The sequence below is a fragment of the Bos taurus genome, chromosome 23, assembly GCF_002263795.3.
Source record: "Bos taurus isolate L1 Dominette 01449 registration number 42190680 breed Hereford chromosome 23, ARS-UCD2.0, whole genome shotgun sequence".
NCBI classification, from domain to species: domain Eukaryota; kingdom Metazoa; phylum Chordata; class Mammalia; order Artiodactyla; family Bovidae; genus Bos; species Bos taurus.
In genome coordinates, this window is record NC_037350.1 from 5,034,760 (window position 1) to 5,061,811 (window position 27,052).

General features: G+C 41.0%; 1 protein-coding gene across 1 annotated transcript in view; it reads right to left on the bottom strand.

Moving 5' to 3' along the window:
- Nucleotides 1–27,052, bottom strand: part of GFRAL (GDNF family receptor alpha like) — a 68,542-nt gene that overhangs the window by 17,539 nt on the left and 23,951 nt on the right. The window contains exon 6 of the mRNA XM_059880738.1: nucleotides 25,982–26,232. Coding sequence (XP_059736721.1) covers nucleotides 25,982–26,232 — 251 coding nt within the window. The remainder of the gene's footprint in view (nucleotides 1–25,981; nucleotides 26,233–27,052) is intronic.

The following is a 27,052-nucleotide window of genomic DNA, read 5'->3' on the forward strand; positions in this document are numbered from 1 at the left end:
TGTGCCCTGTTTCCTATTCTATTTGTTGAAAATGTTTACTGACTTATTGTGAGGATTAAATGAGACAAGCATAGTGTAGAGGGTCCACATAGGAGCCTCTTACCACATTGAAAAGTGTGTTTTGATTGTGGTTGGATATCAGCATTAACTACAGCATTTAAAATTAGAGTCCTTGGCCTTATCACTACGAGTTTTAGAGGTCAAGGGAGAAAAGGGGATAAAGTGCTAGACATTCTTCATTTCAAAAGCTCTCCAGACATTTTCAGAGCACAGTCAGGATGGAGAATCATTGGTAGACAGGCCAAAATACACGGTTTTGAAGATGGAAGAAACAGATCAGATTGTAACCATACTATGGTAAGCTAGTGCCTTAAGAGTTCTTAGCGAGGAAAAAAGAGGAAGAGGTTGGGGAGTTATGGTTGACAGATAAAGTCTTCGAAAAAAATCAGTAATGGGTGGGCATGACCAGGTTAGGGATAGTAACTGCAAAGCTGGTTTTATCAATAGAAGGAAAATTTCTTGGATCAGTAAGAGAACTAGCCACCACACAGGTGAAAGGTAGTTGAAGTTACCTTTCAGCTACCCAGCAGTGTTAAAAGAACAAAAGTAATTAAAACCAACAATATTTCCATTGTAGAGGAGGGGTATTGGAATGGGAGTTAGGGCCAAAGAATTGTGAGAAATATTAACTGGGTCAACTCAGCCATGTAGAAGTGTTGGAAAGAGCTATTAGGATTGTAGACATATGCTTAGTGTACATTTTCGATGTAATAACTACCATATGGACTTTAAACAAACTACCATTGTACACTGTAGGCTGTCTGATACACTAGGAAGAGTGAGAGGCTTGGGACGTAAATACTAAATGATGGCTGTTCAGAAACTCAAAACATCACCCTTAGCGTCTTCCCACACAGAACTTACGGACACACAGCCGTATATCCCTGAGATAAGGTGCCCTTTGAAGAGAGGGTTTTCCTGGTGGCTCAGTGGTAAAGATTCTACCTACCTAACAGGAGATTTGGATTCATTCCCTGAGTTGGGAGGAACCCCTGGAGATGGAAATGGAAGTCCCCTCCAGCATTCCTGGAGAATCCCATGGACAGAAGAGCCTGGTGGAGAGCTCTGCAGTCTGATGGATAAGGCCTCCCTCCTTTCAGATTACCTGACTGCAAGCTGAAATCATTGCTCAGTTGCTCAGTCATGTCCAACTCTGTGTGACCCCATGGATTGTAGCACACCAGGCTTCCCTGTCCTTCACTATCTCCTGCAGTTTTCTCAAACTCATGTCCATTGAGTCAGTGATGCCATTCAACCATTTCATCCTGTCAGCCCCTTCTCCTCCTGCCCTCAATCTTTCCCAGCATTTTGTTCTTTTCCAATGAGTTGGCTCTTCGCATGAGGTGGCCAAAGTATTGGAGCTTCAGCATCATTCCTTCCAGTGAATATTCAGTGTTGATCTCCTTTAGGATGGACTGGTTGGATCTCCTTGCTGGCCAAGGCCAACTGAAGTAGAGGTACCATTAGACACTGGTGGGCTCTATCTTCTTTCTGCATCTGAATTGTTTTGAATGCCCCTACCATATGCCTGCAGTGTCTGACCAACTGACCCAAGTGCTAATGCAAGAGTAAAATGTGAGTCTCAGAGTTCTGGCAGACTCCAAGCATATTGCAAGTTGGGAAAGTCCAGTGTTCAGCCTCGGTGGCAACCAAAGGAAGCTGTTCCAACCTACGCCAGAAGCCAGCAGAAAGAAAAGACAGAAGGGACACTCACAGTCACAGACACATGCTTTAAAACCATCACCAAACACTCACATTGCCTGACAAAGCAGCTTCCATCCATTCCACATTCTTTTATCTAGTTTGAAACCCTATTTGTTCATTGTGATTTGTACCACAAGATCCCAATAAGTGCTTTCCAGAGAATAAGGATGAGAAGAATAAAAATTAAGTGGTGCTTTTAGAGCTCACCACATACCAATGTGATGCTAAGACATTCTTGCAACTTGGGGACTGGAAGAATATTTACTGATGTTTGCAATGCTGTGAAGGGTTTTCTTGCTGAAAAGAACTCTAGAAGCTGGTTTAAGACAATCTGACACTAACAGAAGAGGAAAAATTGTCATTATCAATGGATTTTAAAATCTCTACTCTCTACTCCCTTCTCACCTGTCTCATGTTAGGGATTTTATTTGTGTAAGTACCGGACTGTGTGTGTGTGTGTGTAGGAGTCCTCCTTTAAGATGATATCCCAGCATGTAGGTGCCAGGCCAGGAACCATTAAGTGCCCACATATGGTGTTTTATGGGAATATATCTGATGCTATTATAGTGTTGTCACAAGAATGCATGGCTCTTTAAGCCAGAAATACACATGCTCATAATAAATGATTTTTATTACCTCACATACACAATGATGATGCGCAGAAAGTAAAAAGGAAAGCCTGCTTGCTTTATGTAGCTCTGGCACTGACTCCATCCCCAATTACGGGCAACAGGGGGCTTGTACGGAGCCAAGGAAAGCACAAGTGTGGGAAATGGAAAAGATAGCACTGTGCTTTCACACACTGGAGCCTGTGATTGTTCAAACTGTAACAGTCTCATTTTGTTGTTTCATTTCCCTCCATGATCTTAAATACTCCTTCCTTCTCTAGTGATGCCAAAACCTGAGTTGTCTTGCTCATCAATGGCAACTCTTTAATCTTTTCTTTTTGGCTTAGCCCAAAGGACAAAGGCAGTCCTGGATGGTTCACAGAATCTTTCCTGCTCCGTGGCAGACTTTTCCCTCTCCCTTCACCTCACCTGAGCCTTTAAGGGTAAACCTGGGGAAAAGTGAAGGTAGGGGACAGCTGTTCTCCTTCTTTTGCTGTGGAGGGTTTAGACACTTCGGTATTTCTGTGTGAAGCGTTTTCTGCAAAACAAGAAGCCAAGCCAAATTTGCTGGGTTTCAGGTCTGCAGACAAAATTTAAACCAGCTGGATTTTATTGGGAACTTTTGCATGCACGTAAAGCTAGTAGAGAAACTCAAGCCAGCTTTTATCTCCATTGGAATCGGCTAATCTTTAGGTACCCCCTCCCTCCTTCCATGTCTCTGCCCTGAAGGGAGTTTTGAATTTTGAAAGCTCCTAAGAGAGCTCCTAACCTGCCAGATTATTCCACATAGTATCTGATCAGAACCTTAGCCAATGAAGATGGAAGGTACAACCAGGTCTGATGTCTCTCTTAGCGAAATCTTCAGGGAGATGAGAAGCTGTGTGTCTCTGTAAACTGACATGAAATTACCCCAATTAAATCAGCTCATGAGTCCCTCCACACACAGACTTCCAAACACAAAAGCCAACACACATCACTGAAACACACCCACATGTGCCTGGTCAGAGTGGCAAATAATGACTAAATTTTTTGGATTTGTATATAGCAAAAATTTCACTCCTATTTTGTCTGTGCCTTATATGAAAACTACCATGTACCTTATTAAAAATATGCAATTTTACAGATTTAAGCACATAAGGAGCAAAGAAACATGCCATATTATGATTATTTAGTGAGTCTTGGATACATTATTTATAAGGCTATTCAGAATTTGGAAAAAAATCCAATGAAAGGTGATTCAACACTAGAGAAAAACCCTCTTACTCTGAATCTCAATTTAGACCTCTGAAAGAATGAGCATTTTTCCAAGGGCAAAGAAAGAAAGGATATAGGCTTCCATAAGATTTTAGTATAATCATAGGAAGGAAAAGTTCTTGGCAGACTACTGGTCCTTTTGTCGTTGAAAAAAAAATAAATCTCTCGAGAGGTAGTCCAATATGCAGGCAGCAAGGAGTTTTGCTGAAAATGTACTGGCCTCAAAAATCAGATCACCTTCTCCAGGAATATCCAGGTACATCAAATATAAAGATCATCTCTAGCTGTTAAATTGTTACCAAAATTTAATTTTCAAGAAACCTGAGGTTTAGGGTGAGTGTAACTGACTTCCCCCATATCACTTGGGGTAATTAGGGGTTCAAATGTGTTTCTTAAGCTCTTGTATTTTATATTTCCACATACTGTCTTCCAGCAAATACACTTTTAAGGATGTTTTTGCCCTATACACTGCTCCCTGGGAAATGTAGCATGTATAATCAATGACAATTATAAACTTCACATAATTAGATGAGAGAAGTATATTACGTTTAAAATCACAGTTTCTGGTGCCCGAAGCTGCCTTGTTTAAATTCTGCCTCTATTGCCTTCTGTGGCTCTTTGGACAAGTTACTAACTTCTGGGTGCTTCAATTTTTTATTTGGTGAAAGAGCAAGCATCTGCTTCACCTACTGCTTATACAAATTAAGCAAGCTATCAAATGAATAGATTAGTGCGGCATACCTAAGCCCTCAATTAGTTTATGGGGCCTGGAGGAAATCGAAGATAAGTAAGCTAGTATCTGTAGCCAGGGGACAGATTTAAATTGGCAAGCAGTGTTTTTAGATCTTTACTGAACTGTTATACTAAGGATATTATATTTTGTATCACTTCAGTTTCCTCCATGGTATTATTTCACATCATTGAGGTGAATTGGCAAGGAGATCCAGTAAAATGTTCTTTGCAGTTTGTCAAATGGGAGGATTATTTTCGAGCGTTGGTCCAGATCCTGGCACTGTTCATGTTAACGCCACATTGTAGGGCTCTGCTTCTGGCCATCAGTCATTCTTTCCTCAGTTTCTTTGAGGCAGGTGATAATGTGCCCAGAAAGCACCCAGTCTTGACATCCACTGCATTCTGCAACAAGCAATGTCAAATGCAGAGCCACTTGCAGAGCCAGGAAAACTTCATCTATAGACTCCACATCCGTATTCCAAAGACTGTGCCTTCCAGGGCAGCCTCCAGTACACCATCAGACAGGTCTAAGCATCCCACCTAGTCAAACCTGGAAACTGAGCTCCACTTACTCACTGCTCTCCTTGGAAGGGTGGGCAAATCTAAGGTGAACTTGTAACAAGGCCTACAGGGCTGAAACTGATGGACGGTTTCTAAATGAAATTGCTTTTCCTGTCCTGTCCTTCCATTGCTGGGCACAAAAGTTCACAGTCTTTGTTACTGCTCATTCTTTTTTACTGGTTAACATGAGTGGACATTCTTGCTGTTTCTGCTTGTTCCTCTCATCTTCAGCATAGAAACCCAAGACTTCCCTTTAAATACACCTGCTTTCTCCCAAGAAGGCAGGAAGGTAGTTTTCAAGATGCTAGTCTGTTGTCCTCCTCATTTGCTGGCAAAACAACTAATTTCTATTTCCTTTATCCACAAAACCTTGTCCTTGTTATTCTCATTCGGCACCAGGGGGACAAGGACTGAATTTTCAGGAATGAACTTTGGATGCTTCTGTGTTGAGTTCTGACACAGATTCCAGATGCCAGGACTAAGTGTCTTTGAAAGGTGAAGAGATCAGCATGGGAAATATGATTTATTCAAATAGGTCCAGGGTTCATATTGGAGATTCAAACAAGTAAGCTTATCTTTCTGGTTTACCCCACCCTTTGCTTGCTCATCACCTCTAACCACAATTTCACTCAGTTCTGTACTCTTTTTTGAATATCAGATGTTGCTTGCAGAAACTCAAGTGATGACACTGTTCTGAGGTTTTCTGACTTGTGCCTTTTATCCATCACATCAGTGGTTATCAAGGTGGGCAGCAAAGCTGTGGGGCCAATGAGAGCTCTTCCAGGGATCCGTGTTTACTTTTCATGTTTATAACATGACAGTCTTGGTCCTAATACATCTGGGATAACTTAATAACGTATTTATACTTAATAGGAAACAGGCATCACCTCACCATTCTTTAATCGAAACCAGTGTCTCTCTTACTCTGGGGATATCTTATTGCATGGGGATAAATGGGAGGTGATGAGATCTGCTCCACTGGCTTGGTAAGCAAATTGAAACTCATTTAGGAACCATGATTCTAGGGATGGTATTTTTCTTTCTTCCTTTTTATTTATTTATTTACTTTGTATTCTGAGACCAATTCCAATGGACGGGTGATCTGCCCAGCTGCAGGCAAGTCTTGGGTCACGAGCTGAGCATCTTAACGTTGAACTCGGTTCTGACACTGGCCACCCAGAGATGGCATCTGATTCCAAAAAAAAAATCCTACAATACTCCCCTGCCACACACTCACACATGCACTTTAGATACCAGTCACAAGTCCATGTCATTACCTGTACTTCTCTCCCACTAGCCATAACTTGAGGTTCCTATGATTTCCTCCTTGAGTTTGATTAATTTACTAAGAGTGCCTTGCAGAACTCAGAGAAATAGTTACTAGATTGCTGAGTTATTACAAAAATATATAATTTAGGAATAGCCAGAGGGAAAAGAGGCAGAGAGCAAGGTCTGGGAAAAGGACTCGGTGCTTCCAGGCCCTTTCCAGCATCACTGCCCATCACCTCCGTGTGCTCACCCACCTGGAGGCTCTAGAACCTCTGCTCTTTGGGGTTTTCAGCGAGGCTTCATTACAGAGTCATGACCAGTTAAATCAGTGACCACGGGTGTGATTTCAACCGTCAGCACCCCCTGGAGGTTGTGAGCGGTAGTGCTGGAAGTTCTAACCCTCTCATACCGCTGTTGGTTCCAGGGAACCAGCCGCTTACTTAGGAAACCCAAGGCTTTCCCAATGGACTCAGCTGGTAGAGAATTCGCCTGCAATGTGGGACACCTGGGTTCAATCCCTGCACTGGGAAGATCCCCTGGAGAAGGGAAAGGCTGCCCACTCCAGTATTCTGGCCTGGAGAATTTCATGGACTGTACAAAGGGTTGGACAGGACTGAGCAACTTGCACTTCCACTGCTTTCCCTAGTATCCTCATTAACATGACAAAAGACATCCTTATAATTCTTACCGCAGGGTTTTAGGAGCTTTCTGCCAGGAGCAGAATCCAGGTTGAAAACCAAATACAGTAGAGACTAAACCCTTGAATCTTGGGTCCCACATCTAAGGATCCAACAAATTGTGGATGGAAAACATTTGGAAAAGAAATTCCAGAAAGTTCCAGAAAGCAAAACTTGAATTTGCTGCACACTGGCAACTTTTTTTTTTTTTTTTTTTACATAATGTTTACAATTACTTACAAAGCATTTAAGTGTTAAAAAAAAAATCTAAAAAACTCAATTAAATAGAATTGGTAGAGGACACATTACTAGAATAGCAGAGCCAACAAGAAGACTTCTCTTCTTTCCTGACAAGGCTCAGCCAGTAAAAAGCCATGGACCTGATTCACTGCAGACCTCCTGAGACTTTCTTGTCCCTCTCTGTGAAAGCCTTCTCCTTCCCTTGCTTGCAGGAAATTGCATCTGACTTGGCTTCACTGTAGACCCCAAACTTCAATTTTCTACTGATTCCTAATAAACTCATCTTTGTGGAAGAAATATCTGAGTTTATTGCTTATTTAACTTATATGCAGAGAACATCATGCAAAATGCTGGGTTGGATGAAGTTCAAGCTGGAATCAAGATTCTGGGGGAAATATCAATATGCAGATGACACCACCCTTATGGCAGAAAGTGAAGAGGAACTAAAGAGACTCTTGATGAAGGTTAAAGAGGAGAATGAAAATACTGGCTTAAAATTCAATATTCACAAAACTAAGATCATGGCATCCGGTCCCAACACTTTATGGCAAATAGATGGGGAAACAATGGCAGACTTTATTTTTTGGGGCTCCAAAATCAATGCTAACAATGACTTCAGCCATGATATGAAAAAATGCTTGCCCCTTGGAAGAAAAGCTATGAAAAACCTAGAAAGCTTATTAAAAAGCAGAGATATTACTTTGCTGACAAAGTTCTGTATAGTACAAGCTATGGCTTTTTCCCATTAGACATGCATAGATGTGAGAGTTGGCCCATAAAGAAGGCTGAGAACTGAAGAACTGATACTTTTAAACTGTGGTGCTGGTGAAGACTCTTGAGAGTCCCTTGAACAGCAAGGTGATCAAACCATTCAATCCTAAAGGAAATCAATCCTGAATATTCATTGGAAGGACTGATGCTGAAGCTTCCATACTTTGGCCACCTGATGCGGAGAGCGGACTCTTTGGAAAAGACCCTGAATCTGGGAAAGACTGAAGGCAGGAAGAGAAAGGGGTGACAGAGGATGAGATGATTGGATGCCATCACTGACTCAATGGACATGAGTTTGGTCAAACTGCATGAAATAGTGGAGGACAGAAAAGCCTGGTGTGCTGCAGCCCATGGGGTCTAAAAGAGTTGGACACAACTTAGCAACTGAAAAACAACAACAACACATCAAAGGGACCTACAATGGAGATGGAAGGTCACTAAGGAAGTGAAAGGTACACACGTCCAACTCTGAATGCAACATACTTTTGACCTGGTCATCCTGAGACCACCAGGAACCTGTCTTCTTCACTCCCTAGAGACCACAGTTTAGCAACCTATCAGCTTGGCAAGTGACTGAATGCCTGATGTTATCAACTTATAGTTCCATAAAGTAACCTATGTACTTCTCTGGCGTGTCTTTGTCTGTTGCTTTTATGAACCAAGCCATTTTCTATTTCTCTTGGAGCATATTTGAGTTGCTGCCTGAATCAGTGGCTCCAAAATGACAATGCTTAAGATCACAAGTAAATTCTTTGTCTTACAGCATTTGTCACTTGACATTCTTGATGTGTGGTACCCAGAAAGCAGTGTCTGCAAATCTAATGCCCTAATTGCATCTGAATCCTAATTCTAATCCCATGTGAAAAGAAGAGAAGTGAAAAGCAAAGGAAAAAAGGAAAGGTATACCCATTTGAATGCAGAGTTCCAAAGAATAGCAAGGAAGGATAAGAAAGCCTTCCTCAGTGATTAGTACAAAGAAATAGAGGGAAACAATGGAAAGGGAAAGACTAGAGATCTCTACAAGAAAATTAGAGATACCAAGGGAATATTTCCTGCAAATACGGGCTCAATAAAGTACAGATGGTATGGTCCTAACAGAAGCAGAAGGTATTAAGAAAAGGTGGCAAGAATACACAGAAGAAGTATACAAAAAAGATCTTTATGACCCAGATAATCTCAATTGTGTGATCACTCACCTAGAGCCAAACATCCTGGAATGTGAAGTCAAGTGGCCCTTAGGAAGCATCACTATGAATAAAGCTGGTAGAGGTAATGGAATTCCAGTTGAGCTATTTCAAATCCTAAAAGATGATGCTGTGAAAGTGCTGCACTAAATATGTCAACAAATTTGGAAAACTCAGCAGTGGCCACAGGACTGGGAAAGATCAGCTTTCATTCCAACGCCAAAGAAAGGCAATGCCAAAAAATGCTCCAACTACCGCACAACTGCACTCATCTCACATGCTAGTAAAGTAATGCTCAAAATTCTCCAAGCCAGGCTTCAGGAATACATGATCCATGAAGTTCCAGATGTTCAAGCTGGTTTTAGAAAAGGCAGAGGAACCAGAGATCAAATTGCCAACATCCGCTGGATCACTGAAAAAGCAAGAGAGTTCCAGAAAAACATCTGTTTCTGATTTATTGACTATGCCAAAGCGTTTGACTGTGTGGATTACAACAAACTGTGGAAAATTCTGAAAGAGATGGGAATACCAGGCCACCTGACCTGCCTCTTGAGACATCTATATGCAGGTCAGGAAGCAACAGTTAAAACTGGACATGGAACAACAGACTGGTTCCAAATCGGGAAAGGAGTACGTCAAGGCTGTATATTGTCACCCTGCTTATTTAACTTATGTGCAGAGTACATCTTGAGAAACATTGGGCTGGATGAAGCATAAGCTGGAATCAAGATTGCCCAGAAAAATATTAATAAGCTCAGATATGCAGATGACACCATCCTTATGGCAGAACTTGAAGAAAAACTAAAGAGCCTCTTGATGAAAGTGAAAGAGGAGAGTGATAAAAATTGGCTTAAAATTCAACATTCAGAAAACTAAGATCATGGCATCTAGTCCCATCACTTCATGGGAAAAAGATGGGGAAACAGTGGCAGACTCTACTTTTGGGGGGCTCCAAATGGTGACTGCAGCCATGAAATTAAAAGATGCTTACTCTTTGGAAGGAAAGTTATGACCAACTTAGACAGCATATTAAAAAGCAGAGACATTACTTTGCCAACCAAGGTGTGTCTAGTCAAGGCTATGGTTTTTCCAGTGGTCATGTATGGATGTGAGAGTTGGACAATAAAGAAAACTGAGCACCAAAGATTTGATGCTTTTGAACTGTGGTGTTGGAGAAGACTCTTGAGAGTCCCTTGGACTGCAAGGAGATCCAACCAGTCCATCCTAAAGGAGATCAGTCCTGGGTGTTCACTGGAAGGACTGATGTTGAAGCTGAAACTCCAATACTTTGGCTACCTGATGCGAAGAGCTGACTCCTTTGAAAAGACCCTGATGTTGGGAAAGATTGAAGGCTGGAGGAGAAGGGGATGACAGAGGATGAAATGGTTGGATGGACCATTTCATGATCACCAACTCAATGGATATGTGTTTGAATAAACTCTGGGTATTGGTGATGGACAGGGAGGCCTGGCATGCTGCAGCCCATGGGTCACAAAGAGTTGGACAACTGAGCAACTGAACTGAGCTAAATCCCATCTCAGAACTACTGAATCAGAAATTCTGGGATGGGGACCCAGTGATTTGTGTTTAGATGTCTGGTAAATGATTCTCTTGCAGTGAAAGTGCTAAACCACTCTCTCAAGAAAAATTTTAAAAAATGATAAGGACATCTGGCTGGACTTTTCATGATGCAATGATGCTACTGATTCCTGGATTGACACAAAGCACCAAGCTGATTCAGTTCAGTTCAGTTCAGTCACTCAGCTGTGTCTGACTCTGCAACCCCATGGACCGTAACACTTCATGCCTCCCTGTCCATCACCAGCTCCAGAGTTTACTCAAACTCACGTCCTTGAGTCGGTGATGCCATCCAGCCATCTCATCCTCTGTTGTCCCACTTCTCCTCCTGCATTCAATCCTTACCAGCATCAGGGTCTTGTCCAGGCTGATTAGGTTGGTCTATTTCTCAGTTGCAAAGAGGTTACAGGATACATAAGCTATATGATGTATATTAAATTGGACTTTTTCCCTTAAAGGTCCATAGGAGATTGTGTCCAAGCCACTTACAGTGTGGTCCATGGACCAGCAGCATTAGCACCACCTGGGAGGTTATTAGCAATGCCAATCCCAAGCCTCCACCCCAAACTACTGAATCAGAGTCTGCATTTATACATGTTAAAGTTTGAAATCAAATGTTCAAATTCATCATCTGCCTTATAGTCATTCAAAGATAACACTTAAGAAGTCACTTATCCTGAGAAAATATGACACCTTAGATCTTGAGACATTTGTGTTTCCCACACCATCTGTGTGACATCATAATGATGATGCAAAATGTATCGATTTTTGTGATTTTCTAAATTCCTCAAAGTCTATAGTAAGAGTTAATATTTACTTAATTATACTATTTTGGATAGTTCTTTATATGAATTGACTGATATAATCTTTGCACCAACATTTTAGGTTAACATTGATTTTCATTTCACTGACAAGAACTTGAGGCCAAAGAGAGTAACTTGTTCACAGTTTTGTATCCTGTAAATGATGGAGAAATTATTCAAATGTAGCGTGCTGGTGGGTGCTATATTGCCTCTCTAAGACCAGGCTCTAGAATAAGGTCTATTAACACTTCCAAACGTGGCATCTGATTATTAAAGGCATTGTTGCTGATCATGGTTTTTAACCAAAAGCATCAAGGTTAAGACAAAGGAAGGGGGAGATAAAAGGAGTCTTGTGTATATTTTAGATTTGAAAGTTAATAAAGTTTTAATACATTGATTTATCCCTGAGGCCCAAAGAAATGTCCAGAATTCTAAGTAGCTTAAAAGCCTAAAAGTTAAGAGTTTACCATGGATCTGAATTCACATGAGTGATAACTAAAGTCATTCTAAAGAAATGGTTTATCTGTTTTAATTATTCTTTGTGTTGCTAACACACGTACCTGTTTTCTAAAGCATTTGCAAATAATTTTTAAAAAAGACTATAGGAATAATTTTTTAAGAGGAAAAATATACATTTATAAGCGATACACTTACACATTTATAAGTGAGTGTCTACGAATTGGATGGGCCTCAAATTCACCATGGAGCCATTTTCACCCAGAAAATACAGAATACTAGACTATTTACAGACTGTGTTATAAATATGAATACAGAGCAGCAAAATTATGTTGAATGTTCCTTGGAAAACCAGGAGATTTTTTTTTCAGCACCTGGATTGAATTTGAAGGAAACTGGACTTGAATTAGAGTTTTGTGTAGGAACCAAGAAAAAGTCAGTGGTTTTGGCTAGATGAAGTGATTTATTTAAAGCCAAAACTTCACATAAAGCTCCTGGAATACCAACCTATTTGAATTGACCATAAGAGAAGGTAGTGTGTGTGTGCTGTGTTTGCATGCATATGCATGAACAAATGAGAGAAACTTTTTCAATGGAAATGTCTTTCACAAGACACTTGCTAACTGTTTTATTTATAGTCTATAATCTTACTTTCTCAGACAGCCAGTGATCAGATGATGACAAAAATTAAAACACGAATCTAAAAAAGTGAGTTTGAGGCTCTAGTAATCCACTTTGCACAATTTTTAAATTATTTTGCTTAAAATACATGTAAAATGTTTTGCAGTTTAGAAAAAATAGATAAAACTATGTAGTAAGCACCTCTGTACCTAAATGGATATGTTTAAAGGACTTTCTATAAAAATGCTCATTAATAGTATGTTATTTTTAGATGGAGACCTTCAGATGAAATGTTGTTATACAAGATGAAACACAGTCAAGTAAATAATCTATCCACTGAACAGAAACAAATAAGATGGATGAGACAGTCTTACCAGCAACATTTATATCGAAGATGAAGCTTCAATAGACTGATGGGTGAGAAGTGCGGCTACAAAAGAGAAATTAAGCTATAGAAATACCTACCAATCCGAAGGCCTCTTTTTTCTAGTTTCTCAAAAGATTATACATATGTATAGGAGTTTTTATATTAATATTTCACAAAAGCCAGGTAGTTTTGTAAACCTATCGGGGACAATCTTTCATCCTTGTTACGACAGACAGGGCTACCGGTATCCAACAGTTTGTTAAGGGGATAACACCTATTTAAGAGCAAAAATGTGTTAGCATCAGTTGCCTACTTAACGTTGACACTACCTAAGGATCAACTGTAACATGGTTTCCTACTATTCAGACTTTCTGAAAGTAAAAGCGTAAAGAGGAAAACTGCTGGAAAATATGAGTCTGAAATGTTTTTATTAAAGTGGGCAGTAGCAGCCCAGTCTTGTGAATTTCCTGATTCTTCTGCTCAAATATTTGAACTGCAAATTCCAGCTTAAGTGGAAACACAAATGAGTGAAGTTCTTAATAGGAAAGTTATGTTGTGAAGGCAGTTCTAATAAGGGGGGAAAGCAATGACATTCAGAAGACAGTGCCACCATAGAGACAGACATTGGTCCATCCAGCCAGCCAGCCATCCTTCCACTCACCCTTTATTGAGCAGCCAGTGAGTACCAAACATGTTTTCAGGCACTGTGGCGAAGCTGGCACCTTAAGAGCTGCATGGCATTACTCGTGCCTTTCCGAGCACAGAAGTTTCTCATTCTCTGAGAGGTGTGAGCTAAAAGAGGTTCTGGGATCTCTGGCCAGTGACTGGGGTTTTTCCCACATGTGAATTAGAGCAGTGGTTCCCAAACTTGGTTGAAAATCAGAACCACCTGGGTGATTTTTTTTATACAGATGTATGAGCTCCACCTCAGGCCTATTGAATTAGAATAATTGAGGTTAGGGCCAAATACTTAAATTTTTATTGAACCCCTAGATATTTCTGAAGGAGGGACAGGTTTGAAAGCCAAGAATTCTGTGTCCATCTTTTCACTACTTTGGGGCTGTCTTCATGATTATCAGGTTCTTCATGAATAATGGAAAGACTATTCCTAACAGAGTTAGGGAACTGGCTGTCTTTAGTGAAACATTAGTATAGAAACTTCTAAACATGAGTGTGTGTGTGTGTGTGCGCGCGTGTGTGCTAAGTCGCTCCAGTCATGTCCATCTCTTTGGGACCCTATAGACTGTAGCCCACCAGGCTCCTCTGTCCATGGGATTCTCCAGGCAAGAACACTGGAGTGGGTTGTCATGCCCTCCTCCAGGGGCTCTTCCAGACTCAAGGATCTAACCCACATCTCTTATGTCTCCTGCATGGCAGGCGGGTTCTTTACGACTAGTGCCACCTGGGAAGCATATAGTTTTTGTAAAACATCAAAAAGAAACCCAAAAGTCCAGTCCTGAATATAGTGCCAAAATCAATGATATACAAAGGCATAGCAATTAAAATGTATAGAATATTTCCTGTGCAACAGGCATTTTATACACTTAATCCCATTCATGCTCTCTGGGTGCATATGGCATCTCTTGCACACCCTACTAGAGGTTGGGCACAGACGCCCTCAGATTCTGGAGCAAGGCTATGCCATATGCAGGAGGAGCCCATTTGCCATTTGAAATATAGCTCCTAACATGCTGCTGGGTATTAAGAGATTGAGTCATTGGTTCCCAGAAAGGTTGAGTTCAGGATATAATTGCTAATTAAATGAACAGCTGCCACACCGCAGACCCACCTAGAGGTGACTGAGAGACCAGCAAGGAGTGGGTATTCTCCCTACGGCCAAGCATGGGCAATGCTCCTGATCGCCCACTTTGCAGAGACAGATGTGGATAGAAGTTAAGACTGATGGGCAGTGATAGATTGCTTGATCAGAGACACAGAAAGAGCATCCTTGGGAAAGTGTAGACAAGCAAATGAGGGAAGAGGCTTATGGAAGGACCAAAGTGGCCAGATCTTTCCAGTTCAGGTTAATGCCTAGAAGAAAGTACCCACCATGGAGTAGACCATCAGCAACCAGGTCAACTGGTGACCTGCCCAGAGGAGGCTGACCATTTCCTCTTCAGCCACCCAATGCCTGTGCACTGAACACATGATGGCAGAGATGACAGCCATGCACAGACTCCACAGATTGGACTTTCTCTCCCTCAGGCAGGTGCATCAAAGTTTTGACAATACTATATATGAAAATGCCAGCAATAAAACAGATCAGTTTGGCAGGTGGGTAGCAGGTTAATGACTCCACCCAGTAAGAGGCAGAAATACATTCCTGCTGGAATTTTTACCTACTCTGGGCATGGGTTTGCCTTTGCTCCTTACCATCAAAATATTTCCTCCAATACCGAGTCTGTCTTTGTGCAGAAGCAACCTGATAGTTCTTCCCCTGGGACCTGGCTTTGTACATCTCCTCCTTTCTTCCCCAGTGCTTTTCTGCCCCTGCAGCATGAGGTGGACACTGGGGTCCGCTTAACATTTATGAATTCATTGTTTACCATTTCCAGGGAATCAAGATTTACAGGGCCACCCCTGAGAAGTGGGAGACAGAATTCAAAGGATAAATATCTTTCATTTTCTTCTGCTGTGAAGACAGCACAGTAAGTCCTCTATGTATGAATGAGCTCCATTCTGAGAGTGGGCTCTGAGAGCCCAATTTTTCGCTAAGTCCAACAAAGTTAACCTAGGTACCCAACTACCACAATTGGTTATATATCACTGTTTTTATGCTTGCTTCCAGATATCCTGGGCTTGAAATAAAGATAATGCACTACCATACTCTAGATAGTAAAGTACACAAAACACAACCACTTATACAGGGTGCAAGCACGTGACAATGTGTGTGGCGTGTGAACTAATTTACCTGATTGCACTTTGGAGCACATGTTCCCATCTCTGAAAGTTTGCAACATGAAGGTTTGTATGTAGGGGACATACTGTACTGAGATGTATTTCTCAAAACACCTTGGAAGGACCAGAAAGGAACAGGACAAATTGAAAGAGTTGGAGGAACTTTATGAGTTGGTTACTTTTGACTGCATTGCAGAGTTTTACAATAAACATATGTGCACAGGCAGAAACTTGCTGGGTTTTAAGCAGAGATCAGAGATTAAAATAAGGACCTTACAACATGAAAGTTAACTGTCTTAGGTCCCAAGGAGGAAGAGATGCGACTGAACAAGATTCTCCAGTCATAAAAGGCCCAGTATTTCTGAGTCAAACAAATTGACTCAGCTATGCAGCAAAAATCAGATTAAGGGGATTACATTTTCACTCAAGTCCATTGTTTAGATTAGCTTAAATCACTGCATTAGAGAGGCATGGAAGTGAGGAAGCAAGGTGATGGACAGACATGGGAACTAATTCAAGAAAACACTTTTCTATTGTGGATACTGGCACATGGAACTGACAGAAAGCAAATAGATTAGAAACCAAATGCATTTTTAAGAGATTATGTTGCCAAGGAAGCCACTAGTGCACTTGCAAAGAATCTGTGGCTGTTAAACGTTAAAACAACTCACAGTCTCTCAAACCTTGTGACCAGAATATGTTCCAGGAGAGCTCCTGTTCCCTAAGGAGGCAATCTTCCCCACAACCTACTTCAGATTTTGCCAGGGAGGATGGTGGACAAGGAAGAAGCTTCCAGAGGCAAGATGGGAACCACAATGTGGTCCTTTGGGAGTTTTTATTGAGGTTATGCTGTCTCTGTTTTTATATATACATAGTGTGTGTGTGTGTGTGTGTGTGTGTGTGCATGCATGTGTGTGTGTGTGATTTGTGTTGGGGGGGATGGTAGTGAGTAACTACTCTTTCTGATTCTCTGATTCCATCCTTCTACAACATCTGGATTGCACATCACCCAAGATCCTGCTCTCTGAGTGACTGGCTGTGGCTGGATGAATGTTTGGGAAACGCTGGGTCATTTCCCTTGGATAAAAGGTAAGTGTGTTCTCTGTGTAGACAGAAGAGTGAAATAGACATTGGGTGAGTTGTTGACAGAGTCTTACTTGTCAATTAATAGGCACAGATGCCTTTTCTTCTAACTCAAAGCTATACCAGGGTTTCCCACCTCTCTCAGAGACAGCCGTGGCCATGTGACTGAAGCGTGGTCAACAGGGTTCAGGTGGAGGCAATGCGCACGGCTTCCACCAGCAAACCATAAAGTGCCCTCTGTAGCGAGGTGAGCTTCTGCTTTCTGGCTTACCCTGCTTCCAGCTGAGTGGAGAAGGCTTTGGAGTCCATCCTGATACAGAAAAACATGTTCAGAAGAGGCTGGTCCTCTAAAAGTAGGCTACTATACAGACGTTAAAAAAAGAATAAAGCTCAGCTCAGTTCAGATCAGTTGCTCAATCGTGTCTGACTCTTTGTGACCCCATGAATCGCAGCACGCCAGGCCTCCCTGTCCATCACCAACTCCTGGAGTTCACTCAAACTCATATCCATCAAGTCGGTGATGCCATCCATCCATCTCATCCTCTGCCGTCCCCTTCTCCTCCTGCCGTATGTGTATACATTTGCAAATGGGTCTATCATATATTTTTAAATTAGAAAGGAAACTGTCGATCAGGATGTAGAGTTTGATTTCATTAACACAATATATGTATGTATGTCAGGGAGAGGGAGGCATCAATTTAAGTGTCTACAAAAGGTTCAAAGTATGTGTGTATGTACATACATATGATAACATTATAAACAAAAAAAAGCTGGAAAAAATGTACAACAAACTTGCAAACGTTGGATCTCTCTAGAGAATGGGATTTGGGGAAGAATTTAGCTTATCTTTATTTCTATATTCTTCAAATTTTGTTAAGCTTGCCTCTCAATTATGATGCTTTCCATTCCCTACTCAGATATTTGTCAAACAAACATAACAAATGGGAAGCTTTTCCCAACTGTCTTTTCTGGTCTACTCAATTTTTCCCATTTCAGATAAAGAGAATGGAACCAGAGGGGTTTTGGAAATCAGCTATAAAGGAAAGCAACTATTAAATCTATTAATAGGACTCAATAGATATAGGTAGTCTCCTTTATGTATTTGGTTTTTAAAAAATAATCCTTTAAAAGAGGAAGCTGAGCTTTCTGGGATAGAATGGGGCTATTTTCAAATCTCTTCTAGACAGTGGTCTATAGTTGGCATAAAAAACAACTTTGCACCAGGGAATAAGAGAATATTCCTGACAGCATTCAGTATACACACATATGCATGGACTGATATGTCCACACATGGACATGGCCAGATGGTCAATACCAAAATCAGATAGATTATATTCTTTGCAGCCAAAGATGGAGACGCTATAAACGGTCATCAAAAACAAGACTGGAAGCTGACTGTGGCTCAGATCATTAACTTCTTATTACCAAGTTCAGATTTAAATTGAATAAAGTAGGGAAAACCACTAGACCATTCAGGTATGACCTAAATCAAATCCCTTATGATTATACAGTGGAGGTGACAAATAGATTCAAGGGATTAGATCTGATAGAGTCCCTGAAGAACTATGGATGGAGATTCATGACATTGTACAGGAGACAGTGATCAAGACCATCCCTAAGAAAAAGAAATGCCAAAAGGCAAAATGCTTGTCTGAGGAGGCCTTACAAATAGCTGAGAAAAGAAGAGAAGCTAAAGGTAAAGGAGAAAAGGAAAGATACAAGCATCTGAATCCAGAGTTCCAAAGAATAGCAAGGGGAGATAAGAAAGCCTCCTTCAGTGATCAATGTAAAGAAATAGAGGAAAACAACAGAATGGGAAAGACTAGAGATCTCTTCAAGGAAATTAGTGATACCAAGGGAACATTTCATGCAAAGATGGGCTCGATAAAGGACAGAAATGGTATGGACCTAACAGAAGCTGAAGATATTAAGAAGAGGTGGCAAGAATACACAGAAGAACTATACAAAAAAGATCTTCATGACCCAGATAACCACGATGGTATGATCGCCTGCCTAGAGCCAGACATCCTGGAATGTGAGGTCAAGTGGGCTTAGGAAGCATCACTATAAACAAAGTTAGTGGAGGTGATGGAATTTCAGTTGAGCTATTTCAAATACTAAAAGATGATGCTGTAAAAGTGCTGCACTCAATATGCCAGCAAATTTGGAAAAAGCAGTGGCCACAGGACTGGAAAAGGTCAGTTTTCATTCCAATCCCAAAGAAAAACAATGCCAAAGATTGTTCAAACTACCATAAAATTGCACTCAACTCACATGCTAGCAAAGTAATGCTCAGAATTCTCAAAGCCAGGCTTCAATAGTACATGAACCATGAATTCCAGATGTTCAAGCTGGATTTAGAAAAGGCAGAGGAAGCAGAGATCAAATTGGCAACATCCGCTGGATCATTGAAAAAGCAAGAGAGTTCCAGAAAACCATCTACTTCTGCTTTATTGACTATACTAAAGCCTTTGTGTGGATCACAACAAACTCTGGAAAATTCTTAAAGAGATGAGAATACCAGACCACCTGACCTGCTTCCTGAGAAATCTGCATGCAGGTCAAGAAGCAATAGTTAGAGCTGGACATGGAACAATGGACTGGCTCCAAATCGGGAAAGGACTACATCAAGGCTGTATATTGTCACCCTGTTTATTTAACTTGTATGCAGAGTATATCATCTGGTGGCTTAGTGGCTTAGACAGTAAAGCATCTGTCTACAATGTGGGAGACCAGGGTTCGATCCCTGGGTGGGGAAGATCTCCTGGAAAAGGAAATGGCCACCCACTCCAGTATTCTTGCCCGGAAAATCCCATGGATGGAGGAGCCTGATAGGTTACAGTCCATGGTGTCACAAAGAGTTGGACACAACTTCCTTATCAAGAAGCAATAGTTAGAACTGGACATGGGACAACGGACTGGTTCCAAATTGGGAAAGGAGTACATCAAGGCTATATATTGTCACCCTGTTTATTTAACTTGTATGCAGAGTACATCATGAAAAACGTTGGGCTAGATGAAGCACGAGCTGGAAGAAATATTGCTGTGAGAAATATCAATAACCTCAGATATGCAGATGACACCATTCTTATGGCAGAAAGTGAAGAGAAACTAAAGAACCTCTTGATGAAAGTGAAAGAGGTCAATGAAAAAGCTGGCTTAAAACTCAACATTCAAAAAATGAAGATCACGGCATCTGGTCCCATCAGATCAGATCAGATCAGATCAGTCACTCAGTCATGTCTGACTCTTTGCGACTCCATGAATCGCAGCACGCCAGGCCTCCCTGTCCATCACCAACTCCCTGAGATCACTCAGACTCACATCCATCGAGTCAGTGATGCCATCCAGCCATCTCATCCTCCGCCGTCCCCTTCTCATCCTACCCCCAATCCCTCCCAGCATCAGGGTCTTATCCAATGAGTCAACTCTTCACATGAGGTGGCCAAAGTACTGGAGTTTCAGCTTTAGCATCAGTCCTTCCAAAGAAATCCCAGGGCTGATCTCCTTCAGAATGGACTGGTTGGATCTCCTTGCAGTCCAAGGGACTCTCAAGAGTCTTCTCCAACACCACAGTTCAAAAGCATCAACTCTTTAGCGCTCAGCCTTCTTCACAGTCCAACTCTCACATCCATACATGACCACAGGAAAAACCATAGCCTTGACTAGATGAACCTTTGTTGGCAAAGTAATGTCTCTGCTTTTGAATATGCTATCTAGGTTGGTCATAACTTTCCTTCCAAGGAGTAAGCGTCTTCTAATTCCATGGCTGCAGTCACCATCTGTAGTGATTTTGGAGCCCAGCAAAATAAAGTCTGACACTGTTTCCACTGTTTGCCCATCTATTTCCCATGAAGTGATAGGACCGGATGCCATGATCTTCATTTTCTGAATGTTGAGCTTTAAGCCAACTTTTTCACTCTCCACTTTCACTTTCATCAAGAGGCTTTTGAGTTCCTCTTCACTTTCTGCTATAAGGGTGGTGTCATCTGCATATCTGAGGTTATTGATATTTCTCCTGGCAATCTTGATTCCAGCTTGTGTTTCTTCCAGTCCAGCATTTCTCATGATGTACTCTGCATAGAAGTTAAATAAACAGGGTGACAATATACAGCCTTGACGAACTCCTTTTCCTATTTGGAACCAGTCTGTTGTTCCATGTCCAGTTCTAACTGTTGCTTCCTGACCTGCATACAAATTTCTCAAGAGGCAGATCAGGTGGTCTGGTATTCCCATCTCTTTCAGAATTTTCCACAGTTTATTGCGATCCACACAGTCCCATCACTTCATGGCAAATAGATGGGGAAACAATGGAAACAGTAACAGATTTTCTTTTATTGGGCTTCAAAATCACTGTGGATGGTGATTACAGCCATGAAATTGAAAGATGCTTTCTCCTTGGAAGAAAAGCTATGACCAAATAAGATAGCATATTAAAAAGGGGAGACATTACTTTGCCAAGAAAAGTCTGTCTAGTCAGGCTATGGCTTTTCTATTAGTCATATATGGATGTGACAGTTGGACTATAAAGAAAGCTGAGCACCAAAGAATTGATGCTTCTGAGAAGTGGTATTGGAGAAGACTCTTGAGAGTCCCTTGGCCTGCAAGGAGAACAAACCAGTCCATCCTAAAGGAAATCAGTCCTGAAAATTCAAAGGAAGGACTGATGGTGAAACTGAAACTCCAATACTTTGGCCACCTGATGTGAAGAACTGACTCACTGGAAAAGACCCTGATGCTGGGAAAGATTGAAGATGGGAGTAGAAGGGGATGACAGAGGGTTTGATGGTTGGGTGGCATCACTGACTCAATGGACATGAGTTTGAGTAAGCTCTGCAAGTTGGTGATGGACAGGGAGACCTGGTTGCTGCAGTCCATGGGGTTGCAAAGAGTTGGACATGAAGGAGCAACTGAACTGAATACACATACAGAAAATTTTACCAATCATAAGCTCTTGTGGTAGGCTGAAGCTATCTTTCACCTATCAGGCTGGTACTACTTAACATTCACTACTTCACATACTTTTGGAACAACAGGGAAGCCTGGCATGCATGCAGTCCATGGGGTTGCAAATGGTCGGACACAACTGAGTGACTGAACTGACCTGAGCTGTGGACATTATTTTTCCAGTAACAGGAAGAAAACAGTGATCTCTTAACTCTTTTCATTTTTGCGGTCCTCTCTGTCTTTACCAATTTCTCTTTCTTCCATTTCTCTCTTCCCTCTCTCAGCTCTAACTGCCACAGTTTGTTCTGGGTTGCAAGATGCCAGAGGGGAGTGAGTCTATAGATGCAGAAGTTTGCAAGTAAGTGCAAGTTGGTGGCTTTTGTAACCAGTGTCAGCAGGAGGCTCATTGCCCAAATGTGGTCCTGCAGGCAGGCACTGAGGCGTGCTCTTTAGCAACTTCTCAAAGCTCAGATTTGAGACCAAAAAGTAGAGGTTCTGCCTCAGAGGGCTACGGAGCAGCCTGAATGGACTCAAGCTCTAATTGTCCTCATGGTTTTCCCTGCAGGACAGCACTATGGGATGGAGTCAACCAGCCAACATTAGGGTCCCACGTCCACCGCAACCTGTGATGGAAGTCCAGCCCCCATCTTACCCTTCAGTTTCCTTCATCTCCCAAGTGAAACTGCAGAAATAATAGTGTCTAGTTCTTGGAATAATTAAAGTTAGGTGAGAAATGTGACCCCAAACAAGCACTGATTCTAGCAACTGTCTCATTATTTGTAATCATTATAAGGTTCTGACTTGGATACATCGATGTAGGTGACTTCTGCATTAATTAGTTTCAAGCAAATGCTTTTCAAACTTTTGAGAGCAACACATTAGTGAGTCATGAAGTCAATTTGGTAGATAATCAGCATTGAAAAAAAATGGAATAGAATAAAAATTTTGAAAAAACAGAAGACACTGCATATAAATATCTAATGTAAAATGTGTTGCTCACTGTGCTCTGAGGTCAAGTGAATTTGAAACAAGACTTGAAGCAAAACAAATATAACAAATGGAAAATTTTCCCCGACTGTCCTCTCTGTTCCATTCATTCCGCCCCTTTCAGATAAAGAAAACAGAACCCCAGGGTTTTTGGAAACCAGCTGTAATGAGAGCAATTTTTCTTTTAAAGATTGATACAATGATACAATGTATCAATTGTACAATGATACAATTGATACAATGTCTGTTCCCTGCAGGACATTGATAAATATAATATTTATTTTTTTATTTCTTTAATTTTATAATGGAACATAGTTGATTAACAATGATGTGTTACTCGCAAGTGTATTTTGGTAATGCATGAGCCTGCTGGGCTGATATAAAAACTCAGAGGCAGTGGTTAGAAAGAGTTCATTCAAAAATCTCCATGTGCTACCACTTCCCAGGTATATGGGGCAAAGGATGGAGGCTTGTTAGGACTAACCAGGCCAAGGGTTCCATTTGTGTTTTTGTCTGAAACTTTTTCTATAGTTTAAGTACCCAGAACTATGACAGATGGCCAGAAGGCCTTCATGGTTCCTTTACTTCTATAAACCTGTCACTTAAAATTCTGACTTTAAGTAATGCTTGAGGAGAAAACCTCATCATGTTTAGTCTTCCGAAGTGAGTGAAGAAATGTGAAATCATTTTGAATTCTCATGTTTGTAAAACATTATAGAGTTTGTCAACATTTATGGATTTCTGTGTCCATTTCCACTGTCTTTTCATGAATATATTCAATGTATGTATATATAGCTTTGTATTGGTAGCCAAATACAATGAAAGCAAAACATAATACTAATTAAAAACATATGGGGAAACCAGGCTTGGAAGCAGAATTAGGTTACTTGAACTGGTATTTGAAATTTATGCCCAAGGAACTGGTTTATCACTAACTTGTAGGATATACATTTTTCCCCCCTGGTATCATTTACTATGGAGAAACCACTTATAAATAATCATGATAGTGTAATTGTATATGTTGCTGTTGGTTTAGGTTATTTTATTTGGTATTTCCTTTTGTAATATTAGGAGCCATTCATTATAAATACCTTTAGTTCCAACAGAATTAGCCACCTAATATTAATCAGAGAAAAAGATTATTTAGAAAATATGACTCAACATAGACCATGGGGTAATTTTCCTCTTTGCATCATGATTTCCATTGAAATATATCTGTAGTGCTAATTATAGAAATTGTAGGAATCCCACAGAGAGCTTTATTGGAATCAAAACTATACACTCTGAGTTGTATGTCTATAAGCTAATGCATAGCAGATCACCATTTTGATTATATTGGCTAATGTGTATCTCTGTAGTATCTTTAAAGAAAGATAGAAAAGAATAAAATATCTGTATCTGTTTGTAGTTAGATAAGTACGCTTGCCTGGGAAATCCCATGGACAGAGGAGCCTGGTAAGCTACAGTCCATGGGGTAGCGAAGAGTCAGACACGACTGAGCGACTTCACTTTCACTTTTCACTTTCATGCATTGGAGAAGGAAATGGCAACCCGCTCCAGTGTTCTTGCCTGGAGAATCCCAGGGACAGAGGAGCCTGGTGGGCTGCCGTCTATGGGGTCGCACAGAGTCAGACACAACTGATGTGACTTAGCAGCAGCATAGACATATGTATCATAGATACAGCATAGATCTGTATCTATACAAATTTGCATAAATATCATGATAGTTTCATTGTATATGGTCTTTTTTGCAATGGTAAATGTCTATTATTCTCTCCTGAACTTTTGGTACTTGTGGGTTTGGAGGTTACAAATAGTGATCTAGGGGCTGAGAATGTTTTGGGATTTGAATATAGTTGCATGGGTTAAGCCTGAAGGTGGATGATGGAGAGGTCCTGAATTAGCGTGTGATCACATTGTTAGATTTCTTCCTAGGAGACTCATAGCCAAATTCCTTTCAACCACTTGTTCCCTCTGAGACCCTAGACAAATTATCGAAATTCCTAAATCTGAATGGATCAGCCCTGGGATTTCTTTGGAGGGAATGATGCTGAAGCTGAAACTCCAGTACTTTGGCCACCTCATGCGAAGAATTGACTCATTGAAAAAGACTCTGATGCTGGGAGGGAGTGGGGGCAGGAGGAGAAGGGGACGACAGAGGATGAGATGGCTGGATGGCATCACTGACTCGATGGACGTGAGACTGAGTGAACTCCGGGAGTTGGTGATGGACAGGGAGGCCTGGCATGCTGTGAAGCATGGGGTCGCAAAGAGTCGGACACGACTGAGCGACTGAACTGAACTGAACTGAAATCTGAATGGAGTAAATAATAACTTTAGAAAATGTGTTTCCCATCCCCTCATTACAGGTAGATTAGCAGACATATTAAAGACCAAGGGGAGGTAACTAAATCCAAGGATAAATATGTTTCACTTAGATTGGGACAGCCAATACAGTAGATTGCTAACTATCCTTGGTGAATCCAACTTTGAATATAAACATACTCATACACACCCTTCTCACAATAACTGTGAACTCAATCATGTGACTTGCTTTGTCCAATGGGGCATTAGAAAATATAGCAGAAGCAGACACTTGATAAATTCTTGTTTACTGGGGAATAACTGCTAGGGATGTTGCTATGATCATGAAAGATACAGGGTTTACTGCTGCAGAGGTCACGTGAAGGAGAACTCAGCCAACTGTGCTTGCTAACCACAACCTGAACAGATCAGTGTTGGTCTCACCACCAGATGACTGTAACCACCCAAGCAATACCAACAGAAGAATCACCTAAGTGAGTAAAGCCCAATGAGAAGAATTGTGATCAAATTATTATTTCAAGTTTTGGGTTGGTTTGTTATTTGTAACAGATACCTGATATCTTCAGTTATCTGGTAGGATAAATGTTTTAGGCTGTTGTTATTGAAACCAATAAATGATACCTAGGAGTGAACAATCTTACAAATTAAAAACATGCACCACTTGCAGATAAATGAGTTAAAATAGCGTGTGCACATAGCATAATCAGAAAACAGATTTAAAAACTGAATAGCAAACATAGAGTTGTCTTTGTGAACAAATTTTCCATGTTAGATTACTACTTCGTGGTGTATACAGAAAATCAATATATGTTACATTGCCTTCTCCATATGTGACATATATATATATATAACTTACTGAAACATGATTTTCTGTGGAGCATATGCTGGAAAGTCTTGCACAAGGATTCTTCACTTTGGGTAATGGTCCTACAGGTGCACTGCCCTTGAAGGACGGTCCCAAGGGTACCAATGTAAGCCGCTTTGCAGTCGTCACTTCCAGAGCAAGCGAGGTCTTGCTTGCTTAAGGTACCAATGCATGTCTCATCCTCATGGCACTTTCTCATCACATGCTGCCAGCACTTGGCCTGGAATATTCTATAGCGCCTCCTGGAAAGAGTCAGGAAATGGAATGAGTCTCTGCATATCATTAGTTCACACTAACATGTAGTGATATCTCACCTGACAAAGAAAGAAAGAAAGAAAGTGAAGTCACTCAGCCGCGTCCGACTCTGCGACTCCATGGACCATAGCCTACCAGGCTCCTCCATGCATGGGATTTTCCAGGCAAGAGTACTGGAGTGGGGTGCCATCTTCTCCAGGGGATCTTCCCAACCCAAGGATCCTGCATTGCAGGCAGATGCTTTACCCTCTGAGCCACCTGACATAAAACAAAATGCCTTCTGGGTGCTTCTAAACATAGCTGGAAACTAAGTTTGTATGTTCAAACATCCTAATAGAGAGTGTGGAAGAAAAATTAGAGAAATCTTGTGAATTATTTTCCTTTCGTGATGAAAGACAGAGGCTAAGTTTAGGATTCCCTGGATGACTCTTCCTTCCTTACTAATTTTATTTCAGTGGGTGATGATTTGCAGTACGAACTACTTGGGAGATTTATTAGCAATAATTTTTGAAGCAGAATGTGGTTTTGAGACTATATTTGACCATTACCTCCCACCAAGTGATCTCAGAAAAGACTCCTGACTTTTCATGAGAGTTCTCCCATAGGATGGGAGGTCTGTGCTCTTTCTCAATGTTTCTAAGCAGACTAATTAGAATTAACATTAATGCTCTGGGGTTCTCTGGCAGCATGAGCTAATTTAAAGCAAAACATGAGTTTATTTGATGGGCTGAGATAATCTGCTAGAACCACATCCATTCATAACTTTTCTGACTACATATTTCATTCCTGCTGTCTTAATCTTGAATA